A 13630-nucleotide genomic window follows, 5' to 3' on the forward strand; every position below is an offset into this window, starting at 1 on the left:
CTTAGACCTTTCTGCAGAGTAGGTTTATTGTGAACAGAACTGAAAAATTGTATGACAAGACCTCTATGCTGCCTGAGCAACTTTCAAGTTCAGAAATATGGATATTTCTGTTGTGACCATTCTCCTGAACTGGAACTGAACTGAATTCAGGACAAGAATACAAACTCACTAGTTCCTGGCATTACTAACATGCTCCAGATTTACTCCTGACCTCCTAAATCAGTGAGAAATACAGCAGGCTTCATTCACAGGGCTTTAAGCAAAAGCGTGAGTCTGGGCAGGGCTGAGCTCTGAACAGAAAGGAAGGCTGAAATATGAAGCTACATGCAGCCCAAAATGCTGTGTTTGCAGTGGCTTGGAATCGCACCAAGCCGATTGCACCCAAAGCCATACATCTTTCCAGACTTGCCTGAAACTCAAGACTACTGCTCCTGAGCTTCACAAAGTTTACTGAACTTGCTCTGAACTTTGCAGTGGAAATTAAAACAAAACTTTCAAGTTCAAAGTTTTGCTTTAAACATTTTGCCCTCTCTGATGGTGATGCCTTATAGAAAAATAATGGTGTGATCCCAAACCCCATTCCTCATATATCGTTTCACCAACTTCCTTTTCCATATGTCTAAAGACTTCTTCCACCTCATCAGTTTCTCAGAAACTACGACCTTTAAAATAAAGATCTCCAGCTACAGAAATACTTGAAGTTGTGCAATTTTTTTTGCACTCATAGGAGTAGAATCCCTCCATCCCAAAGTGCTTGCTTTAGCACACATTCCTAAAGGTTTACCAAAACCAACTGAAAAGTTGATTAAGGGATTTTTTTTTCATAAAATACTATCAGAGAACTTTGAAAATTGACCGTGCTCCCATCAGTGGCAGCATATAGAGCTTTAGGTCCACAGATTCCTCTGGTCGTCTTTATTGGTCTGTTATATGCAGCGCCCTTTGCAATTCACTGTATGTTATCACAGCTTTGAATCTTCCCAGTAGCAAGAGCCCTGCGGGTTAACAGGTAGAATTCATGTTCTTCTTGAAGAGCTCTATTCCATCTAACATCCCCTCTTAAAACAATCACTGAAAACCTCTGTCTTACCATGAACATTGCAGACTTGGAGAGCATTAAAATAAATTGCAAATCAATTTGAAAGATGAGAGGAAATGATGGCAAACCACTATTTACAGCTCCTGACGCTCCAGCAGCTTAAATAAACCGCATTCAATTTAAAGCAAAATCCACCAAGTCCTGAAAAGTTACACTTACTGAAACTTGTCCTGACAGAACCTTTAACAATCCTTCTTTTCTCCAGGTTCATTTTTAACCTGTTCTAATTTCTAGCTCTTTTGGAAGTAACTCTCTATATTTGCTATTTTTACCATTTTCATGGTGACATTATTAAACCATTTTAAAGATTAATTTACACAAATCTGACTCTTACATGCTGCAGAAGAAATTGATAAATAAACTTATAAACCACTCCAGATCCCTGAGGACCGCATACTTGAAAATAAATTATCGGTTTTCTCAAAAATAAGTTTTTGATTCTGCACATTTCCAAGGCCTACTGCACAGTCACTCCTTGAGTTTTGCACTTAATCTGAGGGTTTGCCAAGTTTAACAGTTCCTGTCTCTGACCTTCTTTTTCAGATGCTGATGGACCACTACTGCTCTCACTCAAGAGAGTATCAAAGTGAGAAATAGCAGGATCACACACATAAAAATAACAATTAGTCACTGAGGTTCCTCTCTTAAATTATTAAAACTGTGCTTTCTCTCTCATGACTTAAGAGAATCATCCAAAAGGTACTCGGGGTATATTTTACAGCACAGATCCCGACCGTGTCTAGGTGGGTTGATGGAGTTGCTCAGAAGGACGTCACAGCAGCTAATCAGAGCCAGGGGAGAGTAACGGTCCTGGACTTCTTTACAATGACCCGGTAATTGGAATTTCCAACTAATCAACACTTCAATATAGCTAATGGGATGGGACTGTGCTCTGGCACACGGTATTTTCATAGAAGTGAAAATTAATTGAAAGAAGAGGGAGAGAAAGGGGGTTTTCAGCTCTGCTCACTGCTTTGTTTCACAGTCCATCCCCATATGAGCTGTTGGCACAAGTGTCGTGAGAAGGGAGGAGGCGGGTGAAGAGAAAAGCTATTTAGGGGCTGGAACTGCTCAAGCCATGAGTGTCACCCCCAAAAAACTCAAAATACCCCAAAAATAACAACAACAACAAAAACAACCAACACTTAAAACCAAGCCCAAAACAGTTGCTAAAGTTTCTCAGCATTTTTTCACCATTTTTATTACACAGCCTTAAATTAAATAAAAAAAAATCAATTATTCCTTCCTTCAATTATTCCTATCCACTCAAATTGTGGATGCCATTCAAGCTGCAGTTTTTCTCTCCTACTAACAAGTAAGGCATCTCTTCCATCCACTCACTGTTCATACTGCAGCAATAGTTACCAGCAGCCTCGGGAATTGGGGACTCGACACCCATCGACACACGCTTGGCCTGAAGGAGCTGGTACTTCCTGCTGAGAAGGATGACCCCCCACTCCTAAGCATCCAAAACTGCAAAATAGTCATTGCGTGAAAATTTTTAATTGTAAATTAATATTTCAGGGTTTTCCGCCATTGTGCAGCACTTGAGCACTTCCTTCTCCTATTCTTTTAAGTAAGATTCCCATGCAGGAACTGTGACTTTAAGGAAAAAAATACCCAGTTTGGAAACCTTCACCATCAATATTAGGAAAGCTCTTTTCTCCTGAGCATTGACATTCATATTTCTTCTACATTTTAGCGTATCACCCACGCACTTCTCACCACACCTTAAGGCTTAGTCTGTTCAAACATAGACCTGAAGCGAGGAAGCAGAGAAGCTTCTGTTTGTAGAAGCAATGGATCATTGTATTCTCATTTTTTGGCATGGAGACTGGCTACCAAATTGTACTACATCTGCTCATTTTACTAATGTGATTACAGGAACTAGTATTAAAAAAAAAAAAAAAAAAAAAACTTATTCTAATGGAAACCGTATTACTCCCTTTTGGCTGCCCCACCCTACAGCAGTCTGAGCACAAAAATTATCTGTCTGCTTTGCCAGCATAGAAACATTTTTAAAATGTTTCCCCATTCTTTTCACTTTAGCTCTGGAGGAACATATAAACAATTTGAACAAAAACAAAGAAGTTCTCTCACGTAATTAACACTGGGTATATATTGCTTTCTGGGGAATCAAATCTTACAAGAAGTAAAGGTAAAGAAAATACAACGAAAATACAAATTTCATCCAGTTTTGTGAAGAATTATGCTTGGAGCATCATACTTAAAGCATCAGGGGAAAGTTTTTCCTCCTGACACCAGCTCTGCTTTCCTCCCAGCAGAAAATAAAAGCAACAGACAAAACACAATACAATCCCTTCTTAGGGGCCTCAAGCAAGGAAGAACTTGCTAAGAGCACCAAATATTCCATATACAGGTTCTCAACCCAACCCAAGTACCCAGCTAGTCATTCAGGATTTCACACATTTTTTTTCCTAATTATAAAGTCATATTTAGCAACCAAGTTCTACCAATTCACCAGTTAGAGCCCTGCAGGAGTTTCCATAGGCACATTCAATGCAGGAACTGGGCTTAAACTAAGAACATACAAAAAATGACACATCTCCCATTAACAGCATCTGTGAAAGACAGTTTCATGGACAACTACTACTGAACACAAAGATACATTCTCATCCCCATAAATGCAATGGGGCAATGGTAGAGAAAGAGGTAGTGAAGACGAGATGGTGGTGGTTGGCTTTTCCAGTGATTATTCCCTGGGCTTCACAACGGCAGCTTCGTAGCTGTTGGGGTGCCTCAGACTTTCAAGCCTGCAGTCTCTAAACACACTTCTTACGGACCAGATCGGGGTCCAGGAGATGACTTGATGAACTCTAGGGAGACTGGGAAATTTCCAATTCTTTGCTTTTTCACGAGGAGGAAGGAGGAATTAAAACTCCTAGGCACATGCTGAATGATTCACACTGCTCATAAAGGATTGAATCTCTGCCCAGAAATGGGAAACCAATCTAAACCAAGCCCTCTGTCAGGTTCAATAAATTCCTGCTTCCCCTCTGCTATTTTCCATTTTCATTGCTTTGACTTTCTACAGCACTTGATCCTATCCAGCACTGTGGTGACTACTGCAATATAAGCAGCATTAATGCTTCTGGCTCAAGCAAGTCCCAGAAATCTGGGCATGATGTAAAGGAAAGTGGATCAAATGAGGCTCTAGGATTTAAGAGTGAATAACCACCCTAAAGTAAATATTGGTTTTGGCAGATCAATGAATTCCAAACAGAGCTTCAAGGTGGCTGTGGAGAAGGGGAATGCTTAGGGCTTCTGGAAGAAGCTCCTTCTGAGTTCTTTCAAGTAGCACCCAAAAACACTTATCGAAAATCCTGGTTTTCACTCTGATGAGTGAAACTTAACAGTCACCTTCAGTAGACTTCCATTAACAACCAAGAAAAGCACTTTATTGAGAAACATGCAAGCAGCTGAACCAACATGGTCCAGTCTCCAAGGCATCTGCATCTCTACATTATTCTCCAATGTGTCAATAGAAGCATCTTCCAATGTTTCTTATACTTAATTACAGGTAAATTCATGCATCAGTATTTCCCTGGAAGGGCATTAGTTGCCTGTCTCCTCCCTGACTCACAGCAATTAGGTAACTTTTATCTCACTCAAATTTTCTGAAATTGGCTAACGTGTTCAAAAGTTATCAAGGACAGTGATAAACACAAAGATACAGTGAAGACTTTTGAATCCAAGCACTAACTAAAAACAGCTTATCATTTCCAACACACACTTGTGCTAAGATGGCTGGAAATTAAATGAAAGAAGAGAGCCAAGTTTCCAATGCAGTATTTGCATTTTTTGATATATCACCTAACAGGAACACTGATCCACTGTGTGTCACTCTCCAGAGATGAAGCTCCAGCTCCCTGCTCTGCCAAAAGCCTTCTCTGACCCAGGTACGTCATGTGGAGTCCAAATTAAAATAGACAGGAACATCAACTTGGGTTTTCCAGAGCCAGCTTTTTGGTGCTTAAGGCATGCAATTGGTAAGTGTTCTCGACCAGGTGAGGTGAGAAAAATGCTCAGGTTATCAGGGAAATCATGTGCATTAACCAAATGTTTCTGACACTTAGACACTTAGAGGTATTGGATGTTACTGAATTACTGTAAATTACTGAATCACAAAATCGATTGAAAAAAATACTTAGATGCTGAATCAAAATCTGCTTTTATTTTCATTTTTAATAGTTTATTCTCTGTCATGCAAGCATAACGTGTGAGCTACTCTGAGTTTTGGAAAGCTGGTGAGCCATCAATCAAACCAGTGCAGAATCTGATGTCCACCCCCTTCTTTGGCTACCTGTTTCAAAGTGCTTCAGAACTGTTTTACTACTTCATTTAATTTAAGCTGGGAAGGCTTGCTTTAATTAATACAAAGCATTCTCAAACATCATAAACGATTTGCTCACAGGAGACCGCACTAATTTATCCACCTGTTTCTAAAGCAATTCCTGTTTGCTTCTTTGTGAGCAAGTACCTTACACAAGACATAGGTGTTGGGGCCTTAGTAAGAATACTGGGAACCGGAGTAATGGGATTCACCAGGAAGAGAAGAACAGGACTGACGTCCGGCAACCAATCAGCTGGGAACCTGTAGCTGGCCAATGAGAACGCTGCTCCTTAGCGCATGCCCACCTGCACCGGTATAAAGCTCTGCTGCAGACAACAGCAGAGGGGAGTTGACTTCACTTTGTGTGGAGGTGTTGTTTGCTCTGGCTTGTGGGGAGGGCCTCGGTGCTTGGTGCGGATTGAACCGGCTTCGAGTTGGGGTGTTGCTCACTCCGACTCGTGGAGTGAGCCTCAGCATTCGAGTGACCCTCGACATCTGGTGACCCCGATGTGATCGTGGGCGACGTGATCGTGCGAGAAGGCGAGGGATCTTACTGGAGAAAAGCGGATTGTGACCACGACCTGGTGAGTCAGAATGGGAATTGCCGCATCTAGAGTGGAAGTTGCTGCAACAGCAATGGAACATGATACTGTTGAACGCTTTGTAAGGCTTGCTCAAAAAACTAAGATTGAGGTCTCAAAAACAGAGTTAACTGATTTATTGCTATTTTGTAAGAAGAGAAAAATCATAGAAGAAGCTTCCCAAGCATATAAATTTGAGTCATGGGAGCGAGTAGGAAAAGAACTATGGGACGGTGTACAATTAGGCTCAGAGGAAGCGTGGCGCCTCACAAAAACATATCGTCTCATATGGCCTATGTTTGAGTGGTTAGTCACTACCGCTTTCTGGGAAGCGCTTCATGGAGAAGAAGAGGAAAATGGGTCTGAAAGTTCTGAGTGTACTAACAATACTGAGCCGAGTCAGTGTGAGAAAATAGATAATAAGAAAAAGGTAACCTCACCTAAACAGGCGTGTCCGGTAACTTTGGCCGAACGAGAAGTATGGGGGGGAGTGGATGAGTATCTCCCCCTGTGGGAGGGGGAGGAGCGACCACCCCCCACAGCACCCGAATGGGAAAAGCGACCACCTCCCACAGCACCCGAATGGGAGGGGGAAAAGCGACCAACCCCCACAGCGCCCGAAATGGAAGTGGTCCCAATTAAAGTACCGATCCCAGATGGATCGGATGATGATAATGCCGTGGTTCAAAAAATGCGACAAGAACTTCGGGGACAAGCAGAGAGAATGACAGAGTTATTAGAACAAATGCGGCGATTAGACGGCGGGTCCAAGGCCAGAGATGTGAAGGCAGCATATAAGGCTGCCCATAGGGCTATAGTGGAAGGGTTGGAAAATGTAGATAAACAATTGGAGCAGTGGGAGGCATGAAAAGATACTCCTAAGATTCAAAAGAAAGCAGCTGGAGGAAGTGACCCAGCTGAAGAAGGATTGTTGCTGGAGCTCCCAGCCACTACAGGTGGAAGTAATGATGAGGGAATGCCACCTGTTGATCCAACATTTAATGCGGGAGCACGGTATAAAGGACTCACAAATTCTCCTTGTAATTGAGCATTCTCTATATTAACACCACTAGCAGCTCCTGTAGTAATGGGAGCCCAGGGCCCTAGGTGGGAACCTCTCGATTGGAAACTGGGTTCAAGGCTTACAAAAAACAATAATGCAATATGGGCACAACAATAAGTTGGTGAGAAATCAAGTCTCTGCTCTGTTTAAATATTCCCATATGGTGCCTGCAGATAGCACCGCTATATATGCTTTGGTTAGCAAAATGGCAGGAAAGATTAGAGGAAAAACAATTGGAGAATTTAAATCGCAGTATGGATGATCCATTAAGGGTTGCCACCCTTGATCAACTGATGGGGAATGGGCGTTACCGGGCAACCGAGGCCCAGGCAGCGCTCCACCCCAGGATACTACAGCAATCAAAAAATGCAGCGCTAGCCACTTTTCTTGCACTACCACAAATAGGAACGCCACAGTTGCCATACACCAAAATAATACAAAAGCCGAATGAGTCTTTTTTCAATTTTGTTGATCGGCTAAAGGAAGCCCTGGATATGGCACCTAATGTGCCTCCGGAAATGAAAGCAATATTGGCCAAAGATTTAGCAGTTCAAAACGCAAACCAAACTTGTAAGCAACTATTAGCTACTTTGCCACCAGGAGCTTCAATTGTCCAAATGATAGAGACCTGTGCCCAAGCGCCAATGATGGAGGAAGAACAGAAGGCAAAAATACATGGTGCGGCTTTGGCCGCAGCAATTAAAGGAGAAAGAATGTCTAGAAAGGGAGACAAGAGATTTCATGGAACATGTTTCCTATGTGGTCGATTAGGACACATGAAAGGGAAGTGTCCTAACAGGTTCAGGATGGAAGGTATGGGCCCGAGAGGATTCAATGGGACCTGTGCAAGATGCCAGAGGTTCAGGCACAAGGCAGCGGAGTGTCGATCACGGTTTCGCAAGAACGGCACGCCGCTGCAGGGAAATGGGAGCCGCCGCGTTGTGAGGGACGCGGCGAACAAGTATCCCCAGACGATGGCTGCCTCTGTGAACTCTCCGCCGCAACCCGCGGAAGTGCAGGAGTCAACCTCTCTGTGGCAAAATCCACAGTGATTAGAGACTGACGTGCACATATTAGAATTGATGTGCACTGGTCCCCTGGGGAGGAGCTAAGAAGCAGCGACCCCCCCCCTCCCCAACCGCCACCCTCTTCTCCTTCTCCTGCCCCCCAAGCTGCAGTGTTGCCGGGAGCAGGCCAGGGCGGGCAGACGAACTGGGCCTGTTAATGAGCAGCGGACGGAAGGGCAGATTTGTGGTCCTCTCAGAGGTGGCAGTGAAGTGCAACTTTAGCACGGGAAAATGAGTGAGCTTGACCAGTTATGCCAGGAGGCCGAGCAACTGAAAAACCAAATCAGGGATGCTAGGAAAGCATGTGCCAATGCCACCTTGACTCAGATCACAGCCAACATTGACCCCGTGGGGAGAATTCAAATGCGTACTAGAAGAACACTCCGGGGACACTTGGCAAAAATTTAAGCAAAGCACTGGGGGACTGATTCCAGGCTTCTAGTCAGTGCCTCCCAGGATGGCAAGCTTATGATCTGGGACAGCTACGTCTCCTCCTAGCTGGTTATGACGACTTCAACTGCAATGTCTGGGATACACTGAAAGCTGATAGAGCAGGTGTCCTTGCTGGTCATGATAATCGTGTCAGTTGCTTAGGTGTGACTGATGATGGAGTGGCAGTGGCAACAGGATCGTGGGACAGCTTCCTCAAGATCTGGAACTGAAAAGAGCGGCAGACTCCGTGACTGGAAGAACTTTCCAGCGGTTGAAAACTAAAAATGATAGCATATCCAGTCTGACCGTACTAACTTGGACCCCCATCCTCCCCAGCTCCAAAGGGCAAGATTTTTTCCTTCTCCTGTTGCTGAAATGAAGAGCACAATTACCTTTCCAAGAAGAATTTCTGTGGTTGTAAGCAAAATGAAATTGTGTATTCTTTTGGGACCATTTTCTTTTGTCTTGGGAATTTAAAAATGAAACATTATCATAAAAGTGTGACCAGAATGATCATACTTGTGCTTAAAACTATGTTACTTTGTTTTTGTTCTTAATATTTTGATGCATGGTATTGCCAATTTTTGTTTTTTGTAAAAAGAGGGGAAATGCTGAGGCTTACAGCTATGTTAATTTGTTTTTTGTAAATGTTGCAATGTTTATTGCTAAATTTTGTTTTTTGGAAAAAAGAGGGGGAGATGTTGGGGCCTTAGTAAGAATACTGGGAACTGGAGTAATGGGATTCACCAGGAAGAGAAGAACAGGACTGATGCCCGGCAACCAATCAGCTGGGAACCTGTAGCTGGCCAATGAGAACGCTGCTCCTTAGCGCATGCCCACCTGCACCGGTATAAAGCCCTGCTACAGACAACAGCAGAGGGGAGTTGACCTCTCTTTGTGTGGAGGTGTTGTTTGCTCTGGCTTGTGGGGAGGGCCTCGGTGCTTGGCGCGGATTGAACCGGCTTCGAGTTGGGGTGTTGCTCACTCCGACTCGTGGAGTGAGCCTCAGCATTCGAGTGACCCTCGACACATAGGCCAGCAGCTAAGAAAAGGAAAATGAAGAGATCATCTATGATGGGAAGAATAAGGAAAGACTGTGACTGTGCAAAGCTGCTGAGAAACCAGACATTCACCTGTAGGTACTCACACGCAGCTTCACACAAGACTTTTTGTTTCAAAATAATCAAAGTCCACTTGTGTGAAACAGCAGCAGTTGTAATACATCAGGGAAGCACTGCACAAGTCTGAGATCTTGCAGGGGACCCATAAGGGTTCCAACCCAACCTTACAGATTCAAGGGGTTTCATTACAATTCAAGACTGCAAAATCAAAAGCAAAACCTGTTATGGCTAAGAGGAGTCTTATCATTCTGTCAGGTACCACTGATCAGGCTTAGCGCGTCTTAGGAAGCCCCTGTTATTTTCCGAGTTGTCAGCAGCCAAAGCCAAGAACAAGAAGGGTTTGGATGTCCCCGGGAAAGATGTGGGACGTAACAAAGGTGCCTCTGTACCACACAGCACAACAGCACTGCCAGCCTCCCTGCCTCCCACTGGGACGGGGCTGCTGGATCCCGCCAAGCCGCAGAACCTGGGAGAAGGCAACACTGTGCAGCTTTTGTTCTTGTGAGAGGGAAGGAGAAAAAATGAACATTCTGTGAAGGGATCGGAGACTTGAAAGAAACTGAAGTCATGGAAGAGTGTCAGGAAACAAGAAAATGTGGCCCCGAATATGAACAGATTTTAAGAAATCTCAGCAAGAAAGAAGCATTAAGAAATTAGATGTTGCTGCCATAAAGATGTTAAGTTATCCTTTCAGTTTGATCTGGGCAGTGAAAGGTGCTCACAGAGTATTCTGAGGAAATTGGTGATTTTAACAGAAATTACATTACCTCTCCCCTTTGAATTGATTCTTCCTGACCCGAAGGATTTACATGCTCTGCGCAAATGCAACATTGTGAGCGAGCAAATGCAGACAAGAGCACCACAGCTGACCTAGACATTTTCATAAAACTTCCACTTATTTAAGAAATAATATCCAGTCAGAGATGGAGCAACCACGCAACTGCACTTGATCCATAAGCACAGAATGGCACTTGGCAATTTATGGTTTAGTCCATATGGAGAACTCTGTGTAGGTACAGGCTTACTTGGAGCAGGGAGGTGAGGGGGCATTAGAGCCTCCTCTGTTACGCACTGTCAGGTCCCTCCTCCCTGCTTGGTACTCTTATTTCCCAGGTCAAGCTGTGGTTTCTCTCCAACAATCTAAACCCACACATTTTGTTTGCCACTTGTCAGGTCTAAAAGTGACCATTTACCCTAAATAATAACATGTGTGCACAAGACTACTGTGTGCATGTCAGTCTCCTGCACACATGGTGAGTAATGCACAAAAAATCCGGCAGTCAGGCCAAGGTATTCAAGCTTTTGCTCACACCCAGCTCCACTGCTGGACAAATGCCCATGAGCTCTGCTCATGCTCTGACAGAGGAATTGCTCTTAGAGCTTACAAATTCACCTGACTGGTTGTAAATTGTTCAAACCACAGCAAAGCCAACCCTGTCAAGAAAGACGCAGCGAAAGGGCAATCTTCCCCATCCTGGATCAGCGCTCTACAAAGGCAGCTGGAGACTCTTTGCATCCCAGTCTCCCTCACGTGGTGGCCCTGTGTTGCTTACCTCCCCCAGGGCTGTTTCCTTCTCCAGGTAACGGTGTGATTTCTACCCCTTTCAGTCAGCCTTGCACAAAAATCTCTGCGGCAAGCAAGCAGAAAGATTGCGAGAAAAAGAAACTGTGCTAGAAACTGGCATTCCATGATAAGTCCTCTACTTGTAGCCCAGGACACTGGCACTGCAAATATGGGATACGCGTGGAAACAAAGCTATGACACCGTCGTGTGGGAGACTAGTGCACTACTGCCCATAGGTAAAATGAGTGCTGGAAAAGCTGTGGTCCCTAATCCGCTCTCACCAGCAATGCGGCCTGCAAGACCGACGCACTGCTGTCAACTAGTGGGGAAGAATGTTATCTCGCAGAATATTATCTCCCGAGTAGCTGAATGAGAGCAAAATACCATGCTGCCTTTGGCCAGTGAGGGGCATCATCACGGACATCGTTTCTTCACTCTTGCTGCAAAACCAGTCACAAAGGAAAGGAATTTTCTGTCTCCCAAACTTTAAACCAACAAACCGTGGGACTACCTGGGTCCATCCCAGAAGGACCAAGGCAGGGGGAGGTGAGACCAGTTTCATCGTCCGTTCCTTTTCTTTTTTATCTAACCCACAGAGACACGTAAACTAAAGCTTATTACTTTACTAAGAAAAGCTGTATCAAAAGCAAGGTAAAATGTCCAGGTACAGTTCAGCTTACACCTGCATAGCTGTGTTGGCAAAAACTGACTGCTACAGGTGTAGGGATGTCTGTAGGGGAGGCCCTGCCGCTGCTGAGGCACCATCTGGCCCCACGGGCAACATCTCCACATCATCCTGTATTTCCAATCTGTCACATATCTTATTAAAAAAATAGCCAGTAAACGATGCCTCAATGTTTACTTTGGCCTAAGGGGTGATGTGCCCATCCACTAGATATCTACAATAGTAAATCTTGGATCCAACAACAGAAAGGCAAAATTATTATACATTTAAACTTTATTAAAATAGTATTTCTACTCATAACAGCTCCATGATTTTAAGCTCAAATATCTCAATCCTTATCTGCTGACCTTAACCTATCTGTTGTACAGACCTCAATGATTCTCTACATGGGTCTAAACTCTAGGGCAACTTTCTGCAAAGGTGAAAGGGAACAAATTGTAACAGTAACAACATGTCCAATGCCTTGTTTCTCTATCTATCTGATGCACAGACTGCATTTAAAATAGCCTTACCAAAGCCTGAACACCAATTCCCTATTACATTTGACAAAATGTTCCAAATAAACTACTCTTCATTTTCATAATATTCACATTTTCAGGACTGAAATACATCCTGTTCCTCATCCAACGCAAAATACGAATGAAAGCAAATGAAGAGCACTACAAGAAATTTCACTTAGAAATGAACCCCCCAAAATCTCAAATGCCTTGCAACTATGCAACAGTAGATACATTGCATTATTGAATACTTCATTAGCAGCCCCTACATGGGTTTCTTGTATTCATCACCTGTTTCTGGGTACAGTGTCAATATTTACACTGCTGCTTTTACAAATAAACCATGATAATAACTGTACAATAAGAAAAAAAAAATCTTTTAAAAGACTGTCAAATATTCCAGCAGAGACTTCCCTCAATTTGCCTCTTAAGCATATAGGAAGTTATGTAAAAATCTCACATATTTGTACTAAAATCGCTTACCTTGCAGAGTTTCATCACTAGCCAACATGTCAGATATGCAGCCGAGGTGAATTTTGCTGTCATGTATCTTTCAGGCAAACAGGTAAGGTACATCTGTACCAAATTCAACTCTTCATGGACAACACTAGTGCCAGCATCTCTAGTATCATCTTCCCCACCCTCTGGTCTTTTCTTCTCCTCTTCTGCTGATGTACCCAAACACCTATTGCACTCCATTCTTTTAATGTTTTTTCCCCTTCTTCGCAAAGCCCTGATCTTTCCAGAGACAGCTCAGCAAAGTTGCTATTTCCTATCAGTAACGATATTCCCTGGTCCTCCAAAAGTATGCAGCTTTGTCTTTAAGCCAAGCCTAGAAGTTCAGACTGTGGTAAACCAAACTTTCTTTAAACTGCATTGGCTTTTTGCCTTTCTCTTATTGAATGACCTCTTGCAAATGTCTGTACAGCTACAAGACAAATATAGCACTAGCTAGCGTTGCCGTACAGCACAAGAATACTACTGATGTTGCCAAGAGAGGAGAGAAAGATTCCATTTATTTAAAGAGCAAGTCAGTACTCTCTTGTTATTGGGGGAAGAAAAAAAGGAGGAAAAATCTGTTATCTTTGCAAAGGTCTTTTTTTTTTGTGTGTGTGTGTGTGTGTGTGTGTGTGTTTCCTCAGAACAAATCCTAGTTCTGTAAAACTT

At 43.4% G+C, this 13630-nt stretch overlaps 1 protein-coding gene across 1 annotated transcript in view; it reads right to left on the reverse strand.

Annotated features, from left to right (window-relative positions):
* Positions 1-13162, reverse strand: part of LOC148591170 (uncharacterized) — a 94596-nt gene extending 81434 nt beyond the window's left edge. The window contains exon 1 of the mRNA XM_088538123.1: positions 12947-13162. Coding sequence (XP_088394249.1) covers positions 12947-13162 — 216 coding nt within the window. The remainder of the gene's footprint in view (positions 1-12946) is intronic.
* Between the last annotated feature and the right edge of the window lie 468 nt (positions 13163-13630).

This window comes from Tinamus guttatus, unplaced genomic scaffold, assembly GCF_059628265.1.
Source record: "Tinamus guttatus ecotype Peru unplaced genomic scaffold, ASM5962826v1 Tinamus_guttatus_pri_ptg000927l, whole genome shotgun sequence".
NCBI classification, from domain to species: Eukaryota; Metazoa; Chordata; class Aves; order Tinamiformes; family Tinamidae; genus Tinamus; species Tinamus guttatus.